Genomic DNA, 9,981 nt, shown 5'->3' with positions numbered 1-9,981 from the left:
TGTTCATATCCACTGCATATCAGGACATATTGTATTAAGTTACATAAGTAATATATAATGCTCTTTTATTAAGGTTATTGATTTTGTATTAAGCATATCAATGGCAGTCGCTATAATATGAAGCTCGTACAGTAGAACCCCGATTAATCAATTAGCATCATGTGCATTTTACAATTGAAACAGAGCTGCAGCCATTGGGACAAGCTCGCTGTCACTCGAGAAAACCACCAGCAAATGCTTTAGTTGTATTTGCAGCTCGGGCACTCTCCCGCCTCTCAAGTGTTTTTATTGGTTCATTTTAAGCATTCTTAAAATTCCAGCTCTCTGATTGGTTGAGAGAGCTTTCTGTTTTGGTCGCCTGCCAGCAGCCGTCTGGAAGGGGAGGGGGGCTGTCTGCCTTCCGCTTCTGGGCTGGATTGACACACAATGAGGAGCAGAGGTTGGGCAGACGGTCCGCAGACGCCGCTGTAAATAAATACAACAATCACTGAAGCCAGAGAAACATGGAGAATCAGGTACAGTGGCTTTTGTGTCCCCTTATGGAATCTGAACGTTTGACGGCGAAAATGTCAGCATGCTGTGTGCCGGCAGGAATGAATCCTCCGTTCTGCTAGCCAAAAAAAAAAAAAAAAAGCTCCTGCTGCTAACGAGCTCGTAGTTGTTTGGCTCTGGAGCTATGCTAGCTCGGCACCCATACATCGGTATTTACCGCTAACTAGCTTTGGTCTACCTCACCATTCAGCACCGTGGCATAGCTGTAGCTACCACAAGGCACACAAAGAGATTTACACCTGAGCTTATTCTGATCGGCTGTGTTTAAAAAGCACATTCACACAATTAAACACCCCGAGGGATAAATTAAGCCGTTTTGTGTAGCTAAGCTAAGCTAGTCTACCTACTAGAAGAGAGTCGGCCGTTGGCTAAAGGCTAAGGAGCTGCTGTAAGGCGCCGGGGAAATGATTTGCCCTCTCCAGGTTGGGCTGGAGAGACGAGGTGGCGTCTCCAGTGCCGACGGCCTGAAGTATTAAAATGCAAAGTTAATAAAGCCAGCTAGGAGCATACCCTTTCTCTAATATCTTTGCATCATTTGCAAACATAGGTTGATGTTAAATGCTAAATGTAGAGTTGTTGATATAACTTTTTGGCAGTTGCATCATTTGCAAACATAGGTTGATGCTAAATGCCTCCCACACTAGTCATTGTAGAGTACAATGCATGTAGCACAGCGGAAAAGCTGTGTGTGGCAAACGTTGAACTTGGTCCAGTCATGACCACCCTTACTTTGGTTGATCATTACAAAGAACCCAGAGTATAAATCAAATTTTAAAGACTGGTCTGTAAACCCTTTGATTTGACAAGAGATCATTTCATTCTGTTGCATGTTTCATACTATACATTTGCCCAGTTAGGATGTCACCATAAAAAGCTACACAATTTGCAGAAAACAGAAAAGTGGGTAAACAAATTACATATCTTTTTATTGTGATGGAGATGTTGCAACAGAATGGGTTACTCTCAAAATGCCTGAGGTTATTCAGGACTGTATTTTTGATCGTTAGGCCACACACACCCGTGGAAAATGGCTGAGCCACTTTCTTGGAACTAGTCCCCATTCAGTGTTGACTCCTTTGAAGTTTTAACTAGATCTGTGAATGTGCATCCAGAGGAAGGCTTCTTCTTTGCGTTTAAAGGACAGCGTGGCTGTACATCTGTGATGAATGTTTAGACCTATGTCACATGTGAAGGATTTGCATGAATTGTGTTCATTCTTATTACACAAATATATGCACAGTTACCAGTTTATTGGTACATGCTGTTAAAATAACGCAGCTGTGCAATAAATCCTAGAGTTGCAATGTTCAAGTCCTGTTAAATCTGCTCTAGACAGGTGTTGATATAACATTTTGGCAATTTTGGAGGCTGTAGTTTATGGTGCTGTTGAATTGTGCTGCTGTGTCATAAAAGGTGTTTGTCAGCCCCCACTAATATAAATAATCATAATGAGCATGAGGATTTATTGTAGGGGCATTTATAAGCATGAGGATTTATTGTAGGGGCATTTGTATTTAACTGCTTTAGTTTAGTTAGGTGGACTTGCTAAACTTGCACTTGAGAGCATTACACCCAGAAAGGAGTCAAGTTCAACCTCTAAGTATTTTTTTATATATTTATTGCATATTGCATTATTATAACAACTTAAAAACATGTTGATAAGCCAAACTGCTTCATGTGTGACTTTGTGTGCATATACTGGAATCTTTGCTGTTTTCTGGTTGAGAGATCTCTGTGTATGAACACAGCAGTTCGGATGACAGGATGAGTGGTCATGCAGTTTGTCGTAATCCCCGCGCACTCATTCACACACCCTATTTTCAGTGCTCACTGTTTTCCTTGGGTGCTGCAGATAGGCCATTTGTTACTCTCCTGTGGCTCTGTGGGATCGACCATTTTCCAACAGAAGTCACCGTTTCACCTCTCTTTGTGTCATCTTTTAGATATTTAAGGTTGGGCAGGGTGAAGGATTTACCTGGAGTCTACAGCATCATCAGACCACAGCTTTTATGATGATTGTGTGTGTGTGCGTGTTCTCTTAGGGAAACTTTCTGACTTTTCATTTCAGTCATTTACTAGCTGGAAGAGATTAACATAGTCATGAGGGCAGTTATTTACATGACAGCTGGGGGTTTATTGTTTTCATGGGAATCAGTGTGCGCAGAAATGTGTATTTTCCTCAACTGGAGCTCTGTGTATGAGAATGAGAGAGGGGACTTCATCTCAGTGTTAGTGGCTTTGTGTGATTTGTTTTTGTATCCCCTGCATTGTCTTTAGCTGACGATGACTAAATGTGTTGCTGAAAGTCATTTTGTCTTCCTTGTTTCTGGTGGACTTGATGGATAAGAAACCTAAGCAGTGTGTTTTTGACCATATGTCTCTGAACCTCTCTGATGGTTCTTATGTTCAGAATCTGAACATATGAAACACCAGAGATGTTCGACGTCAGTCCACGTCCATCTCCATCAATATTCCGATTATCAGAAAACTACTATAGCTCTGTTGTCATTTTTTCTAGTAAAAGTGCCAATCAGCTGCATTTTCCATCTTATAAAATGTGAAGATTTGATGCTTTTCTCTCCTGCATCACTGTAATTGTAGCCTTTTGATTTTGGTCTGTTAGCAGGACAAAACAAGATATTTGAAGACATCACCTTGGACATCTGATTGGCAAGTCTAAGGTGTCCAAGTGTCTTAAACACTGACAAAAATGTGAACATTGAACAGTGTGGGCTGGTTTGTTACAGTTGGTTTTATTTGTCCTGGTTCTAATCTAGTTTTGTTTATGATGATATTTGTTCCTGGTGTTTGAACTTTGAACACTGTTGATTGGTTTGTTGCATTGCTCTTTTTTTTTAATCTGTCCTGGTTTAAGACAGTTTAGTAAAGTAAATAAGTCCTAAATCAAATATTTAATCAAGGAAATAATTGTTGGATTAATCTGTATTAAAACGTAGTTGATTATTAGGCCTGTTATAATCTCTGTTATTGTAGATTAATTGGTTGACAGAAATGAATGCATTAGTATTGATTAGTATTTTGTGTTTTGATTGGTTGAGACTTTTTTGCAAAAATTTCAATCATTTGCTTTTTCCAGCTTCAAAACTATGAAGATTAGCTGCCTTTCTCTGCTTTATATCACAGTAAAGTCAGTATTTTGAATTTTTTTGTCTTTGGGCTTTTGGTCAGACAAAATAAGTTGGTGAAGACATCACCTTGGGCATTGGGAATAATTGTGATGAGCACTTTTGCACAGTTTTTGAATAATCTGTAGTTGCAGGTCTAGAATTTTCTCAGCCTCCTGTGCTGCTCCTGTGCTCTTTAATAGTTTGATACTGGTGAGAATGACTAGTATGAGGCATTTGAGTTTATTGTTCTCATTGATATCTTTTGTTTTCCTCTTTGGTTCATTATGATCCAGATATTTATATTGTCCTTATCACATTTCTGATTTTGCGGGCTCCTCACAGGGAGGGGGTGCTGGCGATTGGAAGGACTTCATGGCTGCTCGCTGTGGGTGTGGTGGAGTCTGGAGTTTAAGGGCATTACTGGCACAGAATGGCCAGGCAGAGTGCCAGGCATGGTGTCTGTGTGTGAGAGACCAGCTCATCTCAGTCCTGTCCCCTTTCCCCCCCCCCCCCACTCTGTCTCTGCTCACGAGCGTCTCAGTGCCCCTCATTCTTTAGTCGTACCCTGGCCATAAAGTGCCTTTCTGTCCCCTCTCGCTCCCCACCCACCTCTTGTTCCCTTCTGCACTTCATCTCTATAGCCTCTTCACTTGCAATGGCAATCACTACTATCGCACCAGCGCACTGTCATTTATGTGTTCCATTGCTGTTATTGTTCATGTGAGGGAGGTGCAGCCCAGCAGTGCATGCCTCTTCTGGGCAAACCTTTTGAGATCTATCGACTCAAGTAGCTCATACTTCCATCCTACAGGGAGTGTCCCGACACCAGTCCAGCATTGTGTTTGTCCAGGGTTCAGCCTCTCCTCTGAACTCCACGCACTTAGAATAGATGCAGAGCTTTTGTTCACAGTGGAATCAGAAACTAGTGAATGATAATCTCTTGGATTAATCTCACCACTGGCTTTCCTTTTTATTTTAGGGTATCTGCATGTCTTGAACAGTCTTTAATACTGATTTATGTTGTCTCAAAAAAGGGTTAATTAAAAAAAGTGGTAAATATTTGTTTTAGCTTGCTGTGGGCAGTAACGTTAGTTAAAACGTTTTAGCTTGCTGTGGGCAGTAACGTTAAAACATGTTTTTGTATGTGATTTTAGCAAAAACTGGTAGGTAAATCCCCATCACTATTGTTCCAGACCTTTGACCTTAAATTGGTTATTAAAGAATTTAATTTGTTCAACCATCTATTTTCTGCTGTGTGTCCACCCTCAGGTCATGTTTAAGAATTATTAGTAATATACAATGAAATAATGGCATAAATGTGAATAAATTGGCTGAAAAATAATGATTTCACATTGCACTCAGTAAATTATTCTGGGCCTTGTTGTCCCTATTCATTTTTACTGATATCTTTAATACTTTGAGTGTATTAAATTGGTGTAAAACGTTTATTGCATGTGGTGTTAAGTCTTAAAGTTGTTGAACCTGAAGCAACCTTGGCCTGCAGGATATTTTTGCAGCTGTAATTTCGCACTACAGGATTTATCTACAGTCATTTTCATTAATAGATTTTTGTTCAAACGTCAGGCTGCAGAGAAAGTGTTGCCTTCAGATGTTTTGTTTTGTTAGGTTAACAGTATAACGATGCTTTTAGAAGCGTCCTTGTACTTACTAACCCTGGCATTGCAGCACTGCTACAGCTGACAGTTATTCTCATTAATCTACACAGTATTTTATAAATTAGTCTATTTTGATGTCAGAAAACAATGAGAAATGTCCATCAGTTTCCCAGAGTTCAAGGTGATGTCTTCAGGTGTCTTATTTTGTCAAAGCAACAGTTCAAACCCCAGAGATTTTCATTTTATTATCATAGAACATTTGGAACCTGAGCCGATGTGGCCAGCGAATTTATGGCATTTTTAAATAAGAAATGACTTCAGCTCCTTGAAATTGTTGTTGTGTTTTATGGCACAGTGCTTTGATTGGAGCTGTGATGCACCTTGTAACTCTGGTTTTGAGAGGCAATCGAGAAATGAAGTTTACATACGTACTTACTAAACACATGACACATTTTATTTGGGACATAAATTACACTTATACGTGATATCTCACAGGTTATATAAATATAGACTTAATAGAAAGGGATTAAATTGACATGTAAATTTTTCCACTGTGAGAAAGGAAGGAATTCACTTGCACGAAAATCACAAGGCATTTATTTGACCTTCCTCTGCTCACTACGTTATGTGCAAAGTGTAAAAAAAAAAGGCAGATATTTGATCAGATTAAATCTGTTGTTTCTGGTCCCACACTTGTAGTTCACATTTTACCGGTGTTTGCCTCGTGTATTTACTGTACTCCCATGTGTATGGGCCTTGTATAGTCATATACAGTATGTGACTTGTTTCTTCTCATCCCTTTTCAGTGCACAGTGCAGGTGAAGCTGGAGTTGGGCCACAGAGCCCAGCTAAGGAAGAAAGTGACATCAGAAGGCTTCACCCATGACTGGATGGTGTTTGTCCGAGGGCCAGAGACCGGTGACATCCAGCACTTTGTGGAGAAGGTTGTCTTCCGCCTGCACGAGAGCTTCCCCAAACCTAAAAGAGGTACGACAGAGAACATGCACACAAACAAGTTTTATCGGTGATGTTTCGTTTAAAGTGCATTAACTAAGATTTCACACATTGTCTGATAAATTGAGTGACAGTGGGGAGGACGTGGTATCTCTCAGCTACGGCCCCAAGAGCATAAGCTACAGCTTGAACTCTGCTCCCTACAACCTTTCTGTTGTTATTCCAGCTTTTCTATCCTGTGTTGTCAAAGTCTGGTCCATAGATTGGCCACGCCTGCCACTTAGCGAAGGTTCTAAGAACCATTTTTTGAACTGTGAGTAGTCATTTCAAACGGCCAACCATAGAGGAGCTCTCGGGAGCTAAAAGTCTGAAATGGTGGCTGCCAGACTGAAGAGGTCACGTTCTCCTGCACAGAGAGCACAAACCAGGGTTAACATGAGTTTTGCTTTTTGAGAATGAGAACGTGAAAAGCAGCCAAAGGACTCAAATTTGATTCACATGTGCTATTTTCTGGATGTATTAATATCTAAAGCTAATGTTTTTGTTTTGGTACAATCAGTGAGCTGGTGTGGTCATTACTTTATCTTCATATTGTATTATGATTTTAATTTGGGAGCAATTCAAGTTTAGTCTAATGTTTGTTCTCTGTGTCACATTAGCAGCAACCCAAGCGTTCTACTGGACTGACATATTTATTTATGAGCAGCTAACACTAGGTTCAGACTGGTGGTTCTGTGGCTGTAAACTAATTTAGCAGATATAGATAAGATGAAGGCACAGAGAGACAAATAGAAGTGTTTTGGTACAATTAGTGAGCTGGTGTGGTCATTACTTTATCTTCATATTGTATTATGATTTTAATTTGGGAGCAATTCAAGTTTAGTCTAATGTTTGTTCTCTGTGTCACATTAGCAGCAACCCAAGCGTTCTACTGGACTGACATATTTATTTATGAGCAGCTAACACTAGGTTCAGACTGGTGGTTCTGTGGCTGTAAACTAATTTAGCAGATACAGATAAGATGAAGGCACTGAAGCCACCTCAGCTGGCTCCTCTCGATAAATGAGACAAATAGAAGATAGTGTAATATAAACAAACCAGGTAGATAATGACCAGAGTGTTTAAAATTTAGTGTAGAGTAGTGAAAAATGAGAACAATTTAATTGAGATGGGACAAGCTAAATCTCATGATGAACTTTCCATACAGTATTTGATACTTCTTCATAGAATTAGTCTTTACATTTGTCTGTTTTATAAATTGGTGCACTCATCATTCATCTTGTAAAGGTCTCAACAAGTCAGATGTCTTGGATAATTTATTTTCATTGTCACTGCTTTTTGACGCCCTTGGGGCAAACTAAGGTGGGGCCGCATGGGCGACATTAATAGCTTAACAAAAGTAACCAATTATAATATGTTCTTTTATTGTTTGGAAAAAAGTCATTATTAAAAAAGGTTATTTAAAGTAATGGAAATGCAGCATAATCTTTGACATTTTCAAGTAATGTCTCATTTTGTGAGAGACTTTAGCAGATATTTGTCTTTTATATTGATAAGCGCTTTAAGATGAAGTACTAGGGCAGCACGTTGAATACCTAGAAGGAGCTCTGCCTTTGCAGAACCTGCCTTTTTGTTTAACTAGTAATTGTCTGTCTGCCCAGGGCCTGCAGATGGAAATGAGCTCATAGCTAAATCTGATACAATAAATCTAGTAAATGTCACAAACTAAAGTAAACCAAGAGGTTTTTCTATCCCATTAAATGCTGCTATTATTCCAGTATGTGACTCTGGTGATAAATGTGAGTGTAATATCACTGACACATCTTTGTCTGTTTACAGTATGCAAGGAGCCGCCATACAAAGTGGAGGAGTCGGGCTACGCAGGCTTCCTCATGCCTATTGAGGTGTACTTCAAAAACAAGGTCAGGCTGACTGGACACAGATGTGGGCTGTTGACAGGCTTCTTTATGTAGGTGTTGTATTTACAGAAAAGAAATTTAGGCTGTGGACACAATATTAGATATGATTGGTTTTTAGAAATAATCAGTACGGTTTGAGTTTTGGAAACAGATTTTTTGAAAACTGTTAGGAGTGTGGAAACCTATGAGCCCTGTTTGACTAGGAATAACGTCACAGGGGGAAGCAGTGAATAAAATATTATCTGTGCTTCTCAGTAATATAGCTCTTCTTTCGGATGGCGTTTTAACCATCGGTATTACAGGATGTGGTGTGTGATAGACGTGGACATTCTGCAGGGCTAGCCAAAAGTTAATGCCAATGACTACCTGTAGCTGACATTACCTCAGCTTTTACCAGGTCTTGCTCTCCTGATGGCTTTAACTTTTTCTGCTGTTGTATTTGTTTTCAAATATGTTAACACTTTTCATCAGTTTAGCAAAAGCATTTTCACACAAAAGCTTTATTCTGATTGGTTGAGGGAAATAGAAGAAGGAAAGGCAGTGTTTCACATAGAAAAGCTCAGAGGTCCACTTTAAAATACAAGGACATCACTCTGCGTAGACTTTAAATCATCAGCGAGTTTGTTGAAGAACAGTGGGTAATTATTACTCTCACATGCTTCAGACATGACTAAAATTACCAACCAGCACCGATGATGTTAAATTCAACCCACCTAGTCAAGAGAAACAAATCTTGTCTGAATAGGACTCATAAGGAGAAACCAGGTTTTTGTTGACAGGGATCTACCCTAGGTTAATTCTTTAAGTTGATAAAGAGAACTGGGTTTCCCTTTTACTCGAGGCTTCTGAAATCAGGTTACTGCTCTGAAGCAGGAATAATCAGATTGGTTAAGTGCATATAAATGTAGTGATGGTTCAGAAGCTGAGATGGACCAATATTTACTGTGAATGGGTTCAGATTAGAGAGCTTTAAATAGGAACTCTTCAGTAGGTTAGACACTTGCTCTTACATATCCACTGAGCCCAATGCTTGATTGCGTTAGTGAAACATTTCTTTAATGTAGAGACATTTCTGTCTTCAAGTGAAATAAATAAAATGAGCACATGCTGTTAAACTGGCACCTTTAAGTCTCCATCAGCCATTTAAATGAATAATGGAAGAAAGAACCACTTTACTTTCATTACCAGATAAGGGCAACACTTAGGAGATTAGTGCACCATTGCCTCCTACAAGTCTTCATAATATTAGACCTCTGGACTGCATCCACAAATGTTACATCCTCCTTTTATGTGCAGTTAACTTAAACACAAACAGACAGATCTGCCGAGAAGATCAAGAAAATGCTTGAAGGTAAATAGCAGGCATGTAAATCTGAGCAAGCGTTAATCCACTTCAGGTTTTTGTTTATAAAATCTGTCAAGAGCATCTTAATGCTTTTTCTCAGCTTTAATTGTCCTCCTCTCTACAACTTCACTGCTTCTCTCAGGAATGTTAGTTGTTTCTTATCCAGCAATGCCTGTGTGTTTTTGACTGCCAAGGCGATAGTTAGTTCACTCATTCAGCTTTTATCTTTTGTTGTGGAATTTGTAGGCATTGAGAGGTGATTATCACAGTAATGCAGAAAGGAAAATGCAGCTAACTTTGTCACCCGTGCAATTACAAGATGGTAAAAATGATGCAGATTCCCTAATAAAACTATTTATCCGGTCGCCTTCATTCAGGAGGAGCCCAAAAAAGGTGTGTTTCAACTATGACCTGTTCCTTAACTTGGAGGGCAACCCCCCGGTCAACCACCTGCGTTGTGAGAAGCT

At 39.6% G+C, this 9,981-nt stretch overlaps 1 protein-coding gene across 1 annotated transcript in view; it reads left to right on the top strand.

The window, feature by feature from the left end:
• The first annotated feature begins 237 nt into the window (after positions 1-237).
• mllt1a (MLLT1 super elongation complex subunit a) overlaps positions 238-9,981 on the top strand; it is a 27,090-nt gene continuing 17,346 nt past the window's right edge. The window contains exons 1-4 of the mRNA XM_020602705.1: positions 238-515; positions 6,103-6,283; positions 8,090-8,177; positions 9,898-9,978. Coding sequence (XP_020458361.1) covers positions 504-515; positions 6,103-6,283; positions 8,090-8,177; positions 9,898-9,978 — 362 coding nt within the window. The 5' untranslated portion in view covers positions 238-503. The remainder of the gene's footprint in view (positions 516-6,102; positions 6,284-8,089; positions 8,178-9,897; positions 9,979-9,981) is intronic.

This window comes from Monopterus albus, unplaced genomic scaffold (genome assembly GCF_001952655.1).
Source record: "Monopterus albus unplaced genomic scaffold, M_albus_1.0 scaffold58.1, whole genome shotgun sequence".
Lineage (NCBI taxonomy): Eukaryota > Metazoa > Chordata > Actinopteri > Synbranchiformes > Synbranchidae > Monopterus > Monopterus albus.
Note: the sequence above shows the minus strand (reverse complement) of the source record. Positions and strands in the feature narration are given on the sequence as shown.